The 21,800-nt window shown below is 33.9% G+C and overlaps 1 protein-coding gene across 21 annotated transcripts in view; it reads right to left on the reverse strand.

The window, feature by feature from the left end:
• Positions 1–2,862: 2,862 nt before the first annotated feature.
• Positions 2,863–21,800, reverse strand: part of PPP1R12A (protein phosphatase 1 regulatory subunit 12A) — a 161,906-nt gene continuing 142,968 nt past the window's right edge. For 8 of the 21 annotated variants that reach the window (XM_005571627.4, XM_074007474.1, XM_074007479.1 and 5 more), the window contains 6 exons: positions 19,669–19,685; positions 17,828–17,963; positions 15,535–15,639; positions 10,925–10,972; positions 7,600–7,650; positions 2,863–5,065 (listed from right to left, as the gene is read on the reverse strand). In XM_005571627.4, the coding sequence (XP_005571684.1) occupies positions 4,979–5,065; positions 7,600–7,650; positions 10,925–10,972; positions 15,535–15,639; positions 17,828–17,963; positions 19,669–19,685 (444 nt within the window). In that variant the 3' untranslated portion in view covers positions 2,863–4,978. Of the gene's footprint in view, positions 5,066–6,520; positions 6,702–7,599; positions 7,651–10,924; positions 10,973–15,534; positions 15,640–17,827; positions 17,964–18,448; positions 18,489–19,668; positions 19,686–21,800 lie in introns of those variants that run through there. The other 13 variants (XM_074007478.1, XM_074007473.1, XM_074007477.1 and 10 more) reach the window with 8 other exon arrangements.

The following is a 21,800-nucleotide window of genomic DNA, read 5'->3' on the forward strand; positions in this document are numbered from 1 at the left end:
TCTTACTAGGGAATAAAAAAGGGAATTAAGCTCTGAGCATTAATTTTTTAAAAATCTATTTTTGAAGAATGCAAAGGAAATTTTTCATGCAGGTATGTTAAATCTTTTATAAACTTATAATGGACTACTGGCTATCATTAGAATTTGCACCAGAGAATCAACTAACTGCTTGAGCATGACTGCATTCCTCTATCTAAAACAAAAACAAAAACAAAAACAAATTATAGGGCAAAGTGGTATTAAGCAGCCCTACGAAAGGAAAAATTTAGCAGGTGTGGGGGTGAGGATGTGAGATTAGAGAATGAGGAGGAAAAAAAAAAATCAAGAAGCCAGGCGAGGTGGCTGACGCCTGTAATCCCAGCACTTGGGAGGCCGAGGCAGGTGGATCACAAGGTCAGGAGATCGAAACTATCCTGGCTAACATGGTGAAAACCGTCTTTACTAAAAGCACAAAAAATTAGCCGGGCGTGGTGGCGGGTGCCTGTAGTCCCAGCTACTCGGGAGGCTGAGGCAGGAGAATGGTGTGAACCCAGAAGGCAGAGCTTGCAGTGAGCTGAGATCACGCCACTGCACTCCAGCCTGGGGACAGAGCCAGACTCCGTCTCAAAAAAACAAAAACAAAAACAAAAACAAAAAACAGCCAAGAAATGCCATCTTCAAAGATACTCAAATATTTTAAGCCTAAGTATATAGACTCAAGAAACTTATGCAGTTACATGCAAATAAACTATGCAACTAACTGGTATATGAAAAAAAGTCCTGGATTCAGAGTTGGGAAAAATCACCACCACAGTTTTGGTTAAGAGTTTTGTGTTGTACCAGGCTTTGGATGCTGAACCAATAAAGAATCTGTAAACCTCAGCTTTTTCACCTGTAAATGGAGCACTTTAAAGGATCAAATGAGATACGCTACTGAAACAGACCTGTAAGAAAAACTGAGAGTGAGAAAGAGGGGAGAAAGCAAATCTCTTCTTTTCCACTATCAATCTTCCAGACCTACAACCACCAAGTACGTGTTCTATTAGTTATATATTGTTGAGGACAGAATCCACTAATACCCTTCATTTCTTCAAACTTTTCCCCTTTTCCTTCAGCTTTTTAAAAATAAAAATGCAGTTGGTTTATGAGACCCAGACACTTACTGGAATTTAAGGAGGGGCGTGTTGGGATAGCTTGGCTCAAAAGATCTTACTTCTAATAACCTTTAGACAACTTTTAATAATAAAACTTTGAAGTTACAGTAATAAGGTAGAATCCATTATTTATGTTACCTTATTATAGAAATAAATCTCACACCTCTGACTCCTGTATTTTTATTTTAAATTTAGTACTTCTGTAATCTGGTTATTTTATAGGCAAGGAAGAGTAATATAATACTCTCCACATCACTTACCTAAGAGAAAGAGCACTCATCTGTATGGCCATTAATGCCAGAGAACCTTTCCAAAATCAAAGTCAAGAAATGGATTTAGTTATAGAGAGATGAATAAAATATGAAAACAATATTTCACTCTAAACCCAATGCTTTTTGGAGAGTTCTCATATGTACATTCCTGCTGCACATCATATTCAGATACAGAGACCATGCACATACAGTGTAAACATGGAACATCAAAGACTGCATCAGCCAGCTTTCATCTTTGCAAACAAAGGTTATCATTAGCAAGACAGAGCTAATGAATAGTTAATAATTTTTAGTGGAGTTTGCTGTGTATTCTGCTTATAATGTCAAAGTGAAAGATAATCTACAAAGCTATTTATTATGTCCTATGGGAAATATGTTGGGATTGGAAGTCATGACTGTCTCAGTTTAACCAAGGAAGACTAAGTAGTAATATACTTTTAAGCAAAAGAATAAAGTTAGCCTAATGGATTAGAAAATATCTACCTTACTCTTTTATACGAATACTCTTGTAGGACACATAACAGTAAAACCTACCATTCTAAGCATGAATAGGTAAAATACTGGAAATAGAAACAATAGAATTCAATCCTTGTTGTATTATTTAGGCTTACTACCAGTCCTCTATCCAAGTTCCAAAATCAAAAGTGCCTCTTTTTTTTTCTTTTCTTGGAGACGGAGTCTCACTCAGTTGCCCAGGCTAAAGTGCAGTGGCATGATCTCGGCTCACTGCAACCTCAGTGAATTGCCTGGTTCAAGCAATTCTCCTCTCAGCCTCCTGAGCAGTTGGGATTACAGGCGCGTGCCATCATACCTGGCTAATTTTTTATTTTTAGTAGAAACGGGGTTTCGTCCTGTTGGCCAGGGTGGTCTCAAACTCCTGTCCTCAGGTAATCCTCCCGCCTGGGCCTCCCATCCACACCTGGCTAAAAGTGCCTCTTAGTTATAGATGGGTTAGCAGGTTGAACCTTGGACAAATCTAAACTGGAAAATGATCTAATATTAAAGTAAATTGTATGTTTCAATGGAATATTACCTTTATATGTATCACTAAGCCTATGTTTGCAGATAAGAAAAAGCACAGGTTTATTTTTAAAAAAACAGAATGTTTATGGAAGCCAAATCTGCTACAAAGCAACTACCCTGAAACTCACTGTTATTATTTTTACCCACTTATTATCATAAAAAAACTAGTTCTCAGATTCTGCATACAGACAGCTTTATGTAAAATATATAAACATTTGTCCAAATTGGTACACAGATTGCATAAATATGGCAATTAAGATTGCATTTACAGATGTGCATGTACAACGCTGTGCAAATTATCACAATATTACAATTTCAGAAATTATTCAAATTGGTATCCAAGTAAAGCAACCAGTGAAAAAATACCCATGCAGAATTTAAATATCTCAGAACAAAATTTAAAATGTCTTCATTAAAAGTTCACACATTTAAAATAGTTTTATTCATTTTATTTGTATATGTCAAAATACATTTTTATTTCCAAAATAGTGGGTTTTGCAACTAGTTTCATGCAGAAACAAGGTCTGCTCAATACTACCAATAAAATCAATATAGCACAGTAGCTGTTCAGTTTTAGATACAAAGAATAAATAACCTAAATACAAAACACTAAAATATTAGAAACATGTATTTAATCATTCTTCACAGGCATCCAAACTTCACAAATATAAACCATAGCATGCCTAACTGTTGTGCAACCAGAACATGTTGCGGTCACTCAAACTGATCAGTTATCTGTATATTTTACCTCCACATAAGACCATGGAAATTCTCAATATTCAGACCCACCATTCATACAGTTCAAATATAACCAAAAATAAAACTCCCACAACTATCCTTGTACCTTTAAAATCAAGAATCCTGAGCTTGGTAGTAAGAGCATAACCTTATATCTTCATAAAACCAATCAAGAGAGAGAGGACTTAAAATCCTGCTTACCAAAACACCCTTCCCCAACCCCAAAGTAATCTAAAATAGGCAGTAGAACACAATGACCTTTTAAAATGAAGGGGTACAAATTCACATTTAATATAGTATACAATACAATCAATAATACAATCAGCTACTATAAGCTTTACAATGTACAATTTATTCAAATGGCTGAACTGTTCAGTGGTTAAGGAGACAGTTATGTGCCAGAAAGATGTAGTATTTTTTGCATGGTTTAATGAAAATATAAAAGCTATTTGTCCAAATAAAAGCCATCTTCACTATGTACTTGGTTTTGCGCTTTTTTTTTCCTTAAAAAAAAGGCCACTGAAATGTATAAAATGGTCTGAACGTGATGGTGGTATCAAAGTCGATGCCTCTTCACATGGCAATAACAGTGCATTTAACATTAACTCACGGGTTAATTCTGCAAATGATTTCATAGCATTACTTTGGCTAGCACAACAGTTTTAGACAGCACTCAGATAAATATAGGTATGTGAAATGTAAAGCAATTATCTTATGCAAGTTTAATTATGGTTGAGTACTATCAAATGAAAACTGAAAATAAAAGCATTTTACAGTAGGAAACTTTTGTAAAGATAGGGCTCCACATAATGTGTAACTTTTAAAGTCTTTATATCACATTGTTAGCAAATTTTGTTTTTTAACACTATCATGGAGTAGCCTACTCTGCATTAGCAGACATTTGAAATAAGAAATAGTCAAGCATGCCATGTGGTGGTCTAAAAATCAAAACAATACACTTATTTGTATATACAGCATCACTCAGTACCTGCTAAAATGAATGTGAAGATTACAGAATCTAACATCTTATACTACAATAAAAACAAAAAAGTGACCAATGAAGCAGAAAATAGGAATTAAAAGATCTAATCTCAAATGACTTTAAAGCATTCATGTAAGAAATAAATGCATATTGCACAAACAGTGAAAGCATATGTTCCACCAAGCAATTCAGTTCCAGGTGGGAGACAACACAGCATTAGCCTAATACATGACAATAATCACAGAAGAGCAAGTGTTCTTATCTGTAAATGAAAAAGCTGTGAAAACATAGAAGACTCTGCCACATGAAGAGTTTAGAAGGAAAAAATACAAACCCAAACTTAGATGAAAAGCCAAAAAAATTTAAATATCGAAAAACTGGAAACTGTGGCACATCAAAAAATGTTGAGTAACTGTCTTCTGTGAGAGCTGAAGGTTTTTGTTGACACAAAAGTATTTATGTACAACTAAGGCTTACTGGTTAAATATCTGAGGCATATCTGGCCTTGAACACTTTCCTTATATGCTGGAGCTGTAAACAAGTTTTCTCAGTCATTAAAAAAAATTCTTCTCAGCAGCTGCATTAACATGAAACAATGGTCTTGATTAAAAAAACAAAAACAAAAACAAAAAAACAACCAACAACAACAAAAACACCCCAGAAAATTAAACAAAATGAAATAAAAATTCTAGATAAGAGGGCATTTGGCAGGATATCCGAAAATGACAGTCTCCAAGGATTCTTCCCAGGCTTCCAGTGACTGCCAATTATGGTCCACTGGGTTACTAATATGTGCAATTCCATTACTTGCTGCTTTTTTTTTTCTTTTTTTATTTGGAAAGTTTGCTTATAACTCTGATCAAGGCCCCATTTTCATCCTTTAGCCTCTGGTTGTCTGCTTTTAGGTCTGGTAACATCTGTAAAGAGAAAAATTGAAGATTTACCTTCAATAAATAGATAAAACATTATTTTTAATAAATGTTATATTTTCACCACAAAACACATGATCAAGCTTTGTCAGTTATATATATTTCTAGTATCTAAAATATGTATCAGGAAGAAGGAAAAAAAAAAACACACCTGGATTTGTAAAGCTAATTAGTTTCATAAATGCTGGAATGAAAGATTTATTCTCTCCAAATTTTCCATTGCAATTTACTAAATCACTTGATTTTATGACTCACAAGCACACCACATTCGAGCAGCCAAGACAATGAAGCCGGTTTTTGTTAGGATAGGCTCTTAAAAGAGGTTCCTGTCAGCACCCAAACCAAAGACTTTTGCTTTATATATGTCAGACCTAAAATCATAATACTTAACATTGTTCCACAAGAAAGCCAAACTACCTAGGAAAATATTGAAGAAGTTAGACTTGTTCTAAATTATTAAAATTCCTTAAAGGATTCACCTATTGTACCTCAGTTTAAGACGTCTAATACAATGTCCGATCCCGAACAGATGCTTATTAAATGGTAACAAGTAATTACTATTATTAGAATAGTATATCATGTGTAAGCTAAAGTAGTAAGTCTGTATCTATGATCCAGCCATTACAACAATAACCAATTTTGAAGCAAATAGCCTCATATCTTCAAACAATGCATCTCAATTTTCTGCTGTTTTACAGACAAACTGATGAAGGGGATGAAAATATTACAAGTTAACTGAATAGTCTACTAAGGACAATTAAAATTGTATGTTCTTTGCCAGTTTCACTAAGAAATGAAATAGCTCATATTTTTGGTCCTTAAACCATACTTTCCAAAATAGTTCTCTTTCCTTAGTTTTCAAAATGTATTAGATTATCTAACTAGATAAAAGTAGAACTTCCATTTGCAAAACTACCTTAAGCAAAATCTTTAGGAAGATTTAATTTTATGTGGAACTAACGCATTCTTATCTGTGTTCAGAATCTTTAGATATAAAATATAGTAATCTTGAGTTTATTCATTTGAATATTTATAATAGAAAACTGAATGACTATAAACTAATGTGGTTCTGACATCAAATGACATTATTTTGAAAAACAGATAATGCATGCTTAATCTTCAGCTTCAAAATATATTATATGTAAAATGTTATATACTGTTTATGTTTTCTCTCTAGTAAAGAACTGTAAATAACATATTTTAAGTCCTAAAATATCTGTACAGCTAAAAAATGTGCAAAAGCTTTACAAAAGTACAAATAAGTCTTCAACTTAAATTCCAAAATCATCCCTAATTTTAGTGTAGTTCATCAACTGCAATATATAATTAGTGACAATTTGTAACATTCTAAGCAGCCATGCATAATTAGTTATATGATATGCTCCAGACACAATGGCATTAATTTGTAAAAGTGAGCTCTTACAAAACACGCCTACTAATATAAAAACACCTGCCTGGCTCTACCAAGAAGAAATGATGAAACTAAAAATTATAGGTTCACAGACTGCAGTTGCCTATAGAACCCTGAGCGCTTGGCTACCACTCTTGTCAAGGCCCTATTCTCAGTCAGCAGTCGCTCATTTAACTCTCTCAGAGATTGAATTTGCTTTATTTGGTGCAGGTTCTGCAGGAATCAGAATATAAAGAAATAGGAATAAAAAATAAGAAAATGGAAAAGCATATAGTAAGAATATAATCACAGGTAATAATTTTTTAAAAATAATACGTCTTAAAAGAATAAGATTCAGAAAGGTAAACAATGTATTCCTAAAATTCTATTTCAAACTAAATAATATATAAGCAAACAAAATACAAAAGATTTGTCTCCAATCTTCAAAGCCATTGAATAATAATGGTCTAATAATAAACCAAACAATTTAATACTGAAACATCTAAATCCTGAACTACTAATTCTGTGGGTATAATATACTATGCATTGGTTCATTAATTCACAATGTGATAAAGATATTTTATGAAAGACAATATGGTAAGAGGTAATCAATTAACTATGCTACTTTTCTTGTGAAGACATTCAAAACATAATTATTTCTATAGATAATATGGAGTTTGACAAAATACAGCTCTGACTGTTCACTCCCCTAATGTCCTTTACTTTCAAAGGAGAACATTTTATAGTATCCCCCTCCACTACTTACTCACCAAGAAACATAAAAGTATACAGAAACATGAATAAATAATACATCCTATATCCTATTATTATTATTAAGTTTTTCTATACATGAACAGCAAAAGTGTGACACAAATTGATTATCAAAATAATTTGGGTTTTATTTTTTATTTTATTTTTCTCCTTTTTTCACAGGTGTTAAGATTTGGGTTTTAGACTCTCTTCTCACTCACTAGAACCTGGATTCAGGAAGAAAGAGAAGCACCAGATATAGACAGTTCACAAACTGGGTAATCAGCTTTGAGAACAATTAATGTAAACCCTATCTTTAATAGTATTTTAAACATTAATATATAAACAGCACTATCTCTCATAAATAACATAGTTCACTTACTTTGAGCTCTTCTTCCATTTCAGATATTCTTCTTTCTAGAGCTCTTCGTTCCTAGATCAATTTAAGGTACCAATGTTAGTTACATAATTATTATATTCTTAAGTCTTCTTCTATACTGTGAAATAGTGATACTTCAGAATTAAAGGTCCAATCAGGAGCAGTGTAGAAAAGATGTGATGCCAGTGATATGTAAAGAGCTTTCCAAAATTTGAGAAAAATAAATATGAAGATCTTTTTCCTTAGTGCAAGCTCTTAATTCAAAGCTTTGACTTTCTGGGAGGATGCTATATAACATGTTCAAACTACTTTTTTAGTTCATGTAAAACTTAGAGTGAATCAATACTCAAGACTGAAGACCGTACAGAAAAGAAAAACAAAACTCACACAAAGATGCAATCATATTACAGTGATAGAAGCAGAAAAGCAAGAAGCAAACATGCCTAAAATATGTGTATTTTGCAATTTCAGAGGAATGTAAGAAAAGCTCGTTTCCACCACCCACAACGTGTACTAGCTATTATTTATCCAACTGACTTTATAGCTTTATATTTAGGTTGACATTATGTGTAGCATTAATGCGGTGAATCTAATAGAGAAGCAACTGCAGCATTTATTTTAAACTTCTTTCAAAGAGTGACAGGCAAAGCCAACACACAACACATTACTGCAGTGTACTGTTTTATTCTCCCTTAAATGATAAGCATTCTGGGGTGTTATGCAAAAAGCAAGCAGCAGTAATTGATGAGCTGTAAAACTGGTTAGGTCATACCGCCCAGAAGATACTGACTCTTGCCGGTCACCTTTCAGATACAAACCATTTAAATTTAGTTTAATCACACTGAAACTATTTCCAAGACATTCTTTCCCAGATTAATAACAAATGCTGATATTTAGTCAAGCAGTACATTTACTGTAAATGTTAATGTTTTTAGGGTATGGGATTTTAAAAGTAGATAGAATCCTACTCATCATCTTTTAAGTACCATGCTATTCTAACATCAGCATGCCTAAACATTATATAGACAAAAACATTATTTTCAATACATAGATCTTTCTTCTAGTAAATTAATACAGTCATGACAAATTCATAGAAATCATCACACTTCTCAAAATACTAGCACATAAAGTGTCATATTTGATCTTTACCACTTTGCAAAATATCAGAAATAGAATATTTCTTCTGAGAGGTAATCTCCCTATGAGCCTCAATTTTATTAGGTGTCTTCAAGATTTTAACTTAGTGGTAAAGTAAGACAAGAAAACTACACCCCAGTGCCTGATTCTATTAGCTCAATGAAATTGACAACTGTAAATGGTACGAAATTTCTTATATTTGACAAATGTATTAACATTAAAAAATATAATTGGCCAGGCACAATGGCTCAAGCCTGTAATCCCAGCACTTTGGGAGGCCTAGGTGGAAGGATAGCATAAAGCCACGAGTTCAAGACCAGCCTGGGCAAAAAAGTGAGACCTTGTCTCCAAAAAGAAATTAAAAAAATAGCTGGGTGTGGAGGCAGGCACCTGTAGTGCCAGCTATTCTGGAAGCTGATGTGGGAGGATTGCTTGAACCCAGGAATTGGAGGATGCAGTGAGCCGTGACTGTGCCACTGTACTCCAGCCTGGGTGACAGAGCTGAACCCAGGAATTGGAGGATGCAGTGAGTCGTGATTGTACCACTGTACTGCAGCCTGGGTGACAGAACAATATCCTATCTCTTTAAAAAACAAACAAACAAAACCACAAAAAATATGGTTGAGAGAAAATGCATGTAAACTGTTCAATTTTGTGCCTGCTCGATATAGGGAATGCTGAATAAATGTTAGCAGTTTACTATTAATACCATGATTATAGAGAGTGGATTAGCTACTTTGTAATTTATCTGCATTTGACAAGCAGAAAAAGGAGGTCAGGTGAACCTGTCAGAATATGAATGTGTCTGCATCATGTATATGTTAGAAAAAAAAAAAAAGTATCAAAATATCAGCTATCTCTGCATGACAGATTACGGATAATTTAATATTTTCTTCTTTTGCTAAAGTTTCTGCAATAAACATATTACTTTCATAAGAAAAATTAAATATTTGAAATTGTGATTGTATTTGAAAAACAAATATTACTTTAAGTACAGTTTGTTACTATGCCTTTCATCTCAACCGTTAGTATAACAAAGAACTGATTTTATTATTTCTGCTTATCCTGGAGATAAAATTCAGTAACAGTTAAATATTCTAACAGGAAATAATAATCAATATTAAATTTATTAAAACACTATTTTAGCAATTATTAGTTATGTCCATTTTGAAAACATGGCTCAGAACACTAATTTTTAAAACTTGCAGAAATCATAATAAAATGGTAGCTACTGCAAGGTACAACTAGCAAATGACACAGACATTAAAAGACTATTTTTATATTCTTTATTTTTTTTAACCATTTCTCTTTTTTTTGGGTGAAAAAGGCAAATTGGTTATTTTTAAAACAGAATGGAAGAAAAATGTTTTTATATCAATAGCTCCTGAGAATTTACTCTTTGATCATAGCTACCAGCCTGCCATTTCTTCTGTGGTCGAAACCCTACCAAGTCTAGCTACTGCTCAGCTACACTACAAACAATCTTTGGGCACTTTAACTTTTGGATCATTTATACATTCTCAACTGATCAGGCTAAACTTGTAAATTTATTCCTATGACTACTCCTAGACCTTTGAGCAACAATAACTGAAGAGAAATACAAGTGAATGTATTACAGTCAATAAAAAATTGCAGAAAGACATCAAGTGGCATAAGGATTTTCTTGTAATCAATTTTTTTGTTTAAAATATCCTAAGTTAAATATTTCAACTCGAAATTTAAAAAAATTATTAAATTTACCTTAAAAAGAATTTGAAAATTTGATGTTCCAGATTTAAAAACTTTATTTCAAAAATAGAAGTATTTCAGGTTTATAAATAATTAAAATAAATGTATTTATGATTAAAACATTTTAGGTACATACCATAAGAGATAAACAGCATTTCAAGAATATCAAATTCACTATCAAAATGTGTATAGTACATTTCAGAATCAAGGCAAGATAGTTTTTTTTAATTCATTAAAATAATTATGTGGTAAATTAAATTTTATTTAACAAGGTCATTTCATACCTAGAGACCCTATAGAATTCTATAAAGAAGCTAAGTTGCTGTAAAATACATTAACTCAATAAATATTAATTTAAACTAATTAAAACTGTCATCCATAATAACAAAACAAAAACAAAAAACCTACCATTGTTTACCTAAAACAAGAAAAAAAATAATTATTTAATAAGCGGGACACTTACCCTTTTTTCCATTTCCAACAGTGACCTATCAGCAAATCTTTCTTGTCTCTGCAACGAAGTAAGAAATTATGAAAGAGGTAAGTGCAAAAAAGATTGAGGGGCGACCACAGTAATTCTCTGTTAACGGGTATTAAATCACAATATTCAAGTGGAGTAAAACACAGGTTCATGAGTAAAGCAAAGAGAAAACAGGATTTGTATTAAAATAATAAAGAGTGAAACGAATGTTTAGAAATAGAATGGTAACCAGACCTCTCATTTTATGTTCTCTATCACTTTTCCCCAGGAACTTTCATAGTTTAGTTGGGCGTGAGGGTGAGTGAGTGAGTACTGTGGAAGAAAAACAAAAACAAAAAAACTGTAGCTTTCCTTCTGAAGCCGAAATTCTTTCTTTTCCTACACCATCAGGAGTGGCTAATCACAATGGTCAGATTCCAGGACCTTGATTGAAATATATTCATTACCAGGTTGAGTGACTCTGTATCCATGCAGCCAGACCAGTAAACTGGCCTTTTTATCTTCTCCCACAGCTATCTTGGTCTTGGCTCACATTCTAGAGGTTTCTTTTCCAATCATCCATGCTCCACAATTGGTTCATATCCACTTTCACTCACAAGAAATTCTAGCTGTACAGCTTTCTTCTGCTGGTGAGCTCAGGCCTTTCATTTTTTCCACTTCCTGTACTATGTGACCAGCTCAAAGTTGATAAAATCCTGATATTTAAGCTTGGCTTTAAGGGATGGAAAAGCACCTTGGGTTTTAGCCACATGTTGTATCCTGTACTAGAGATTAGAGAGCTCTGGACATTGACCACAGGCCCAGTTTAACAACAACAACAACAACAACAACAACAACAAAAAGTGGCATCTTAGATCTTATTTACATTGATATCTATACAAACATCTCCCTTGGAATTCCTGGTCAATTTGCTGAAAATGAATTCCTCAAAAGCCAACTTGCTGAATAACCTATTTTACTAATTTACCAAAAATGATTTTTGACCACTTTAACAAGAATGCTTTATGAGTGCTAACCATAAAATATGCTTTAAAAACATATTGATTAAACATAATTTCACTGTTCAATGTGGTAATTTAAAAAATATTTCTTTACATAATTTTCTTTAATGCCAACCCTTTCAGTATTCATGTTTTAGTATCTCTAGGACTTGTAACCAAGTCACTTTTTGATTCCTCTTTCACAATTTTAATGGTTATGGTGTGTAACATTTAAAGAACTAGTCATGGCCAGGTTTTCTTACTCTTTCTCTTATTTTAAATGGCTTCAAGCTTTTGTGCGTACTCTTTCTGGAAACATGAAAGTCAATATTCCAATTGCTTCTTGTAAGAAATTCAGTTCAGAATTTCAAATATGAGGCTGGGTATAGTGGCTCACACCTGTAATTCTAACACTTTGTGAAGCTGAGGTGGGCGGATCACTTGAGCCCAGGAGTTCAAGACCAGCCAGGGCAACACAGTGAAACCCTGTTTCCACACACACACACACAAAAAAAATAAAGAAATAAAAATTGAAAAATTAAACAGATGTGGTGGCATTGCCTATAGTCCCAAATACCTGGGAGGATAAGGTGGGATGATTGCTTGAGCCAGGGATATTGAGGCTGCAGAGAGCCCTGATTGTGCCACTGCACTCCAGCTTGAGTGACAAAGCGAGACGCTGTATCCATTAAAAAAAATAATAATTTAAATATGAATGAGACTGTTCAGTTAATTCTCATTTATTTTTGGTTCTGAATTTAAACATTTAATTGCTAGAAATATAAAACAAAGGCTGATAACGCCACTTGAGGATTTAAAAATAAATCATAGAAACTCTTTACAAAACCGAAAAATTTTTAAATAATATTCAAAAGCACCTGAAAAAAATCAAATAGCCAAAATAATAACATCACACGTAAATTAATAAAACATGGAAAAATAGCATTTCATTGGAGATTTTTTCATATGGGAACATTTTAGCAATTATATGTGGTTTGCCAATTTCATTGATTAGAAAACATCAACATCAGTTTAGATAGTATTTTTACTTAGTTAACTTTCTTGTTAAACATTCCAGTTAAAGCTGTTAAAATCACAATGAGTAAATCTGGTGAACTGGTCATTTGGCAAAGTGGTATTCAGCAGACTGGTTCTGGTAGGCTGGCATATTTTTTCCCTTCCTTGGAGATGATACGGGAAGGAGAGTACCTGAGCTAGGGCAAGAGTCAAGGATTCCAGAGTCTCTTGGCTAAATACTATCAAATAGACCTAAACTTCAAGATTAATTTCATGCAACTATCAAAACTGCCACTGCTATTTGTGGCAAATATCTGATGCAAATATTTGTATATTTGTGAAAAGTTACGAAGTCAATCAATGCCAAAAAACAAACAAACAAAAAAAAGGTGGAAAAGTTCACAGTAGATTCAGGATAAATGCCTGAAAGTTGAACCCCAAAAGTTTACTTTAATGCTTATCAGTTTTACTTTTATGAATTATACTGCTCATTATTAACTCAGTATACTGGACATGATACTCAGAGTACCTGCCAAGGCAGAAGCTGTCATACTTTTTAATCCTGCTTCTCTTGCCAGGTAGCAGAAATTGATACCTGATCCACAGGCAACTTTCTGTCCATTGACCTATGAAATGGTCACTAACAAAACAGGCTACTCCATACTGTGTAGTAAGTGGCTAATTCTATCAATTCCCCTCTCTTGCAGGGTTTGACTGAGAGAGATACAGAATAATTACATGACAATGAAGTAGGCAGCAAAGCAGAACACAGAGAAGGCATTAAGTAGTGGAGACACAGATGAGCTGAGTCACCATGACAGAACACTATAGTAGGAAGCAGTGCATTTATTTAATAAATTTATTTATTTATTTATTTGAGATGGAATCTCACTCTGTCACCCAGGCTGGAATGCAGTGGCACGATCTTGGCTCACTGCAACCTCCACCTCCCGGGCTCAAGCAATTATCCTGCTTCAGCTCCCGAGTAGCTGGGACTACAGGCGCCCACCACCACACTCAGCTACTTTTTTTGTACTTTTAGTAGAGATGAGGTTTCACTATGCTGGCCAGACTGGTCTCGAACTCCTGACCTCAGGCGATCCACCTGCCTTGGACTCCCAAAGTGCTGGAATTACAGGCATGAGTCACCGCGCCCGGCTGCAGTGGACATCTTTACTTAGAACTAACATTGTAATGAAATCCCTAGAGCTGAAGCTATGCTCAGAGAGCTCATTATATTTTTATGTATACAGGCTCACTAAGATACTAATGCAACCTGAAGGATGATGACAAGTTCACTGATTAAAAAACACCAACATCAGTTTAGATATTTTTACTTAGTTAACTTTTCTGCTAAACATTACAGCTTACCATGAAGCCTAAATATAAGTCAGTAGTTTTAATGTGTATGACACTAAGTTTTTATGACATCTCACTATGAAACGTATTCTTGTTCTGTTTTACTTTTCTGTTTATCTTTACAAAAACCTCCATTAACATGAAGGAATCTGAGGAGTCTTCACAACCTTGTGAGGTTAGCCTGAGCCCTGGAAGTTTAGCACAGTATCTACTGTCCTCAGACAATTGCTTTACAACACAACAATGGTTAAAAGAAGGATCTGGTAACAAGTTTAAGTTCAACAAATAGAATGAACTTTGTTGGTTTTTGTTTTGGTGTTGTTTTATTATAATTTTTAAAAATTAAGAAAAAGATGAGTGTAAAGACTGATCAAAAAGAGTATGTAGTCCCATTCACAGATCTGGACGTGCTGTTTTTAGATCCATGCTTTCAGCGGGATTCTAAGAGTTGTGCTGCAGAAGTACGTTTATGCTAGAAAGTCCCAGGTTAAAATTGAACACGTTTGTTTTCTTAAAAATTACAGGATGCCTTAGAGCCTTTAGCAAATAAATAGACCCTGTAAAGTCTCTAACATGTAAAATATGTAATATTTCCCTAGTTTCTTTGATCACAAAGTTTTTTTTGTTTTCTGAAAGGAGGGAAACGAGGAGAAGATGTACCTATTCCTATTTCCCAGAACTAATGTTCCATGGAAATGGAAAAGCGGCTTGGGAAACAATTGCCAGATCATATGTACAAGGTTGTGAGTTTTGCTTGGCTATCCCAATTTTATTGTTCAAATTTATCTTCTCTAGGCTGCTGCAGAGAAGGAACTTACAAAAGGAGTTATGATTAAAATTACCTTCTTCCAGCACTACAATATAAAATAATCTTTACTTGAACAAACAGAAAATATTTGTAGTAAATAAAAATTTTTATATGGCTATAAGATGATTCTGTATAGATGCTTTTAATGTTTTAATGCCTTGCTACATTTGGTATTCTGGAAATAAACATTTAAAACCTTGACATACCACAACATTGGTATTAAAAAGCTTTTTATATGTTGACTTTTGACTGTAAGACTATTTTTTAAATTTACTTCAGAAAAAGTAAATAATCCAAAAACAGCATTATCTTCTATTATCAATTATCAAACTTCTATTTAGAGTATTAGAAAAAATTTTAATACCATTTTTAGATGAAATAAATCACAACCATTACCTTGAGAGTAACAAAAAGAAAAGGATACAAACCTGGGTGGCCTTTTCCAACTGTAATTTAAGATCTGTTAGTTCCATATTTGTATCATGTAGCTGTGCCTTCAGCTTTTCATTTTCAGCTAGAATTTGTTCATAAAGCTATAAAAATTAGGGTAAAAGAACAAATTACTTTTCTGCTCTCCTATTACTTTAAAATTTCTCATTGATTACTTTGCAGTATTAAAACAGCTTAATGTACCATATGAGCTATAAAAGATACATTTAAAAAATCCTTCATGGTTGCAAAGTACAGACTGTTGGTTATGTAAGTGTGTCTGTCCCATATAAAGTCTTAAAATTAGTTCCAGCATTCAAAAATCAAGACTTGACAGAAAAATCGGACTTTTCAGGTTATCTTAAAAAAGATTCAGTCATCTGATAAAGTGGGACCACATACCTGCACAGCAACTGCAGCTAGGGCTAAGGAGTCACTGTGATCTTTATTTGGAGTCCGTGAGATTTTCTGCCCATCACTCTCTCTTGAATTCCCAGAAATGAGATGGAGTACCAGCTGTATTTATCATTATACTTCTATATTGCTTATAGTAAAGTTAAAAGGCAAATGACGTATTTCCTGAAATATTTCAAATCCGGGATAAGATCCAAGACCTTCCCCTTTTCTAATGCTTTTTGTCTTTCTTAACACTGCTTCTTCCTTACCCCTGCTTTACTACTTCCACCATAATTCTGGCTATGATCATCTCTTATCTCAACTATTCTAATTCCCTGATCGCTCTCTAATCTGTTTTGTATATAGGAGCTAAAATTAACTTTTCAAAATGAAAATCTCGTCATTTTCATAGGCCAACCATTCCATTTCCACCCACAAATGAAAAACTCTTGAATGGCTTCCCGATGTTCTTAGCATACACAAAATCTTACAGTGGCCTATAAGGCACTGCATTATCCGGTCTCAGCCTACACAACTGCTGCCTCAAATAAATATTTCTTCCCCCTACTAGCCATAATAAAAATTTAATTATTCCAATGCATCATGTATTCTCCCCCCACCAGGTCTATGTGCGTGTAGTTCCACTCCATTTGGAATAATTTTCTCTCCCATTTTTGCCAGTTAACTATTAGTAATCCTTCCATGTTTGGCTGAAACCACACTTCCTTTGGAAATCAATTTTTTGTTTTTTGAGATAGAGTTTCCCTCTTGTTGCCCAGGCTGGAGTGCAATGGTGTGATCTCAGCTCAATGCAACCTCTGCCTCCTGGGTTCAAGTGATTCTCCTGCCTCAGCCTCCTGAGTAGCTGGGATTATAGACATGCGCCACCACACCCGGGGTAATTTTGTATTTTTAGTAGAGAGGGGGTTTCTCCATGTTGGTCTGGCTGGTCTTGAACTCCCGACTTCAGGTGATCTGCCTGCCTCGCCTCCCAAAGTGCTGGGATTACAGGCATGAGCCACTGTGCCCAGCCAAGGAAATCAATCTACTTTGTTATATACTTTTATAAAATTGCTTTTCTACTTAAAGTTAACTGTCTCCGTTATTTATTATACATTCATTAGTATGACTATATAATAAGGTCTCTCTCCCCCACTACATGGAAGATGCCCACGAGAGCAAGATAACATCTTCATCTCCATTTGCCCATTAGTAGAATCTCTCTACTTAGCACAGTTCAATTCTTTATTGAATAAATGATGAATCTTATTCATAATGTAAAATGATTCTCTCCCTCACCCATTCCCCTAACTTGGCTTTTAAAAAAGTATGTAATTCAAACAGCTGCCAGATAACTGGGGACATGTACAAATGCCATAAGCTTTCTCCTTCTCCAACAGACTTTCTGTTTACTATGAAGCACAAAATATGAATATATAAATGAATCCCAGATTATTGAGTTTCTGGGATTTATTTCTTAATTACTTCAATCCTTAATGGCACTTGAGCTGCCCCAAGTTTTTCAGTTACCTATGAAAAACTATCAATATATTCTCTTAGGAAAAGCCATCTTCTGTTTGGCTGCTTCCTAGTAACAAACAAAGAAACAAAGTGTGCATACATGTGTGCACCTGTTTACTGAATGCTCCTTTCCAGCTCAATCATAGCAATGACTTGAGACACTTAAATGTAAAATCATCTTGGATGATTTTCTCTTCCCTTTAATAAACAAACAGCTATTTACATTCTACTTACCATCACTTGCCGAAAACTGAAAATGAAAATAAGTTATTTTACTCATTTCATTATGAGTTTTTAAAATAACATTTGAATATGAGTATCTCAACATAAAAGATAACTTATTTTTTATTAAATATAACTAAATAACCCAAGTACCTTTTTAAAGTCAGTTGAGTCATCCTTTTCTAGCCTGCTGCTGTAAGGTTTTCTTTCTTCTAAGTAACTGTATGATCCAGAGCGACCCAGCAAGGAATCATATCGATCACCAGCTGATGTAGAACTGGTTTCATATCTTCAAAAGATTTAAATAAAAAACCTTGTTATAGGCTTTTACAACTTATATTAACATACATCCTAGTACACATATAACTTGACAGTTCAAAAGTGTAGGTCACAGTCTCCCTCTGTTATCTGATTAATTTTTGTGATATATAATAAGTGGGAAGTTATTTTATTTTTTGAGATAGGGTCTCACTCTGCTGCCAGGCTGGAGTGCAGTGGCATGATCTCAGCTCACTGCACTTGACTTCTCGGGCTCAAGTGATTCTTCTACCTCAGCCCCCTGGGTTGCTGGGACTACAGGCACATGCCACCATGCCTAATTCTGTACTTTTGGTACAGATAGGGTTTCAACATGTTGCCCAGGCTGGTCTTGAACTCCTGGGCTCAAGCAATTCACATGCCTCAGCCTCCCAAAGTGTTGGGAGACTACAGGAATGAGCCACTGCACCCAGCTATTTTTTAATACTACTAATTTCCATTAATTGAGGAAGAGAGTCAACATTTCCATGTTTAAAAGCCAAAACTGGTTTCATATGATTAATATTCTAAATTGTACGTTTCCTCCCACATTTTAATATTTCCAAAACCAGAAAATGGCTTACAATTGACGATGCATTCTAGTTTAATTGGTAGCACCTTTCCTTTTTTTAGTAGTAGGTAACACAATGGTGTTCTAAAAATGAGTAATGTCTTAGATTTGATGAAATAAAGTATATCCAAAGTGACAGGTAATGGCTTTGTCCTAAACAGGAAAAACAAAGCTTATTGGTAAAGGAGAATTCTCTTATTATCTGGTTCTGAAATTCAGATTACCTTTTCTGACAGATGCCATTGGCTCTGCATTTCAATTCAATAGAATCATCAGCAGACAGAAATTTATTATTGGTCTTACAGGGCTGTGGTTAACAATGATAAGAGAAATGGAATGGAGATCAAAATCAAGGATAGAGTGGAGGTTCTCTGAAAAAATGGATAATTTTGAATTAGGTGACACTTTTGTTTTGTTTTGTTTTTTTAAAGACACAGCGTCTCACTGTGTCCAGTGAGGAGTACAGGCTGGAGTGCACTGGCACAATCATAGCTCACTATAACCTTGAACTCCTGGGGGCTCAAGTGATACTTCTGACTCAGCCTCCCCAGTAGTTAGGAATAGAGGAGCATATAGTCATGCCTGGATAATTAAGACAAAAATTTTTTTTTTTTTTTTTTTTGGTAGAGATGGAGTCTTGATGTTGTCCACTCTGGTCTTCAACTCCTGGACTCAAGCGATGCTCCTGCCTCAGCCTCCCCAAGTGCTAGGATTACAGGCTTGAGCTAGATGACATTTTTTAAAGTGTCTTCATTGGTTCTCTTTTGTCTAAAGCAGGGCTACATAAGAGAAGATTCTGAATACTTAATCAAATATATTTCTGGCCAAGTGTGGGTTTTATCAGTCCCTGATGTTAATAATGAGATAGTTGAACTAACCTAAGAAACTTTGGAATACCTCTGTTGTAGAGATTTGGGAAAAAATCTCACTTGCTTTGACTAGTGATCTAGAAGTAAAGCCTTTAACAAAGAAAGCTAGTAACAATGATAAGGCCATCAAAATTTCTGTAATTTTTTTTATCATCAAATAATTCTATAAACTTACAAAATCCATAGATTCCTAGCAAAACATTTTTAACAAAGATAAAAATAAGAAAAAAGTCAATTAAAAAATAAATAAAACATACCTAGAAATGGAATCCGTCTAGAAAGAAAGAGAAAAACATAGGCATACTAAATTTTTATGTTTTCATTAAACTATTAACCTCTGATTAAGTAAATTTAATGTAGTATCAATAGCATTTTCAAACTATTAAAGTAACATCTGTTTTCTACATGTGTTTTAATTTTACTGAGGTTGTTTTAGAAAGAGGTTCTAGAATACAGAGTCACTGTATATTTTCAAAGGCATATCCATCATGCAATTACATGTGGCAATTTATGGGTATCTCCTGTGACTTCCTACAATGACCACTTACAATATTTTTTAATTAAAATAAAAAAAGAGACTAAGAAAGATATCTATTACATATACCCACTGAGCAGGAGGAAGTAATATATTTACATTAAGAAATGTTGAGTTTACTATGATATCTCAAAGCAGTTTACTCATTTTTGTTTCTGAGGCAATGAGAAGCAAACAAATGAACACCTAAGGTACTTTATACATAACAGTATATACATATTTTGTTTAAAATTTACTTTCTGGAAATCTAGCTATATACCTTTAAGGTTAGCAGTTAGGTGATAGGAAATTTAATTTTCTCAAGCAAGTGGTATGCTACACTCAAGTTCCAGAAAGTCTTATTTAAATGGTGAAAAGATTAATAGGGTAAAACACTCTTACTGGGGGCCAAAGTAGTCTTTTTCAGTAGTCAAATTTAGCCTTTTCTTCTTCTATTGAAATACTCACTAATTCTATAATTTAACTATACAGAATGGTTTGTTAAACTTCTTAATTTAAATATTAGTGATTTCCCATTATATTTATCTTTGGAGATACTGTAAAATTACTAGGTTACTTTTGGGATTGTTAAGCCTATTTTGGACTAAAAATGTTTTACTAAAGTCTATGTAAATTTCCTCTGCAAAACCAATTTCAACTTTGCTCCTTCCATTGTTTTTTAAAGTAATGTTTTATTTTGATTTACTCTTTGGTTTTACAACAACTAACAATTTTAAAGAATAAATTTCAATTTTCAACATATTCAAATTCAGTAAAATGGCTATTCATGAACTAAAATGTCTACATATCAAACAAAAATAATACATCTCACCTTACAGTTTGCACTTACATTCACTGATTTAAATTTTAAAAATAGAAAGTCTAGTCACAGAAATCACTCACATTCCGTTTGTCTTTAAAAATCATGGTGTTATCACTGATTATTATTACTGTTTTTGACATGAGGTGTCACTTTGTTTCCTAGGCTGGAGTGCAGTGATATGATCACAGCTCACTACAGCCTCGACTTCCTGGCCCAAGTGATCCTTCTGCCTCAGCTTCCCAGTTAGCTGGGATTACACGCATGCAACACCACATCCGACTAATTTCTTAAATTTACTGTTGAGATAGGGTCTCCTATGTTGCCCAAGTTGGTCTTCAACTCCTGGGCTCAAGCAACCCTCCCACCTCAGCCTCTCAGAGTGTTGGGATTATAGGCGTGAGCCACCATGCCCGGCCTATCATTTAAAAACTTTTAAGAATTGTGGTAAAAACCACATATTGTAAAATTTACTATGTAAACTGTTTTTTAGAGTATATAGTTCAGTATTTTTAATTATATTCATATTGTTGTGCAAAAGATCTCTAGAACTTTTTCATCTTGTAAAAATAAAACTCTATATCCATAGAACAATTTCCTTTGTCCTCTTCCTAGCTCTCGCAACAATGGTTCTACTTTCTGTTTCTATGATACCCAAATAAAATAAGTGGAATCACATAGTTCTTGTCTTTTTGTAACTTGCTTATTTCATTTAGCATAATGCCCTTGTTCCTCAAATTTTAAGATTAATTTTCCAAAGTAAAAATATGCTTTTAAAGATAAAAAATATTAAAACATATAGAATGATATTCAGAAATATCTTTCTGACTATGGTATTGTAAGTTCATATAATGGTATACAAAGTTCCTGTGTAATTTCTCATCCCTCCATTCTCTAGATAACCACTGTTATCTAACTAACCTTTTCTGGACACATAACATCTATGTGAATATAGAAAATATTGATCTACACACATACATTGCATCTTATTTATTTATCTACATCCATTCTTCCTTTTTCTGATGGTGTAGCAGTTACTAGGTTTAGGTGAGATG

This window comes from Macaca fascicularis, chromosome 11 (assembly GCF_037993035.2).
Source record: "Macaca fascicularis isolate 582-1 chromosome 11, T2T-MFA8v1.1".
NCBI lineage: Eukaryota > Metazoa > Chordata > Mammalia > Primates > Cercopithecidae > Macaca > Macaca fascicularis.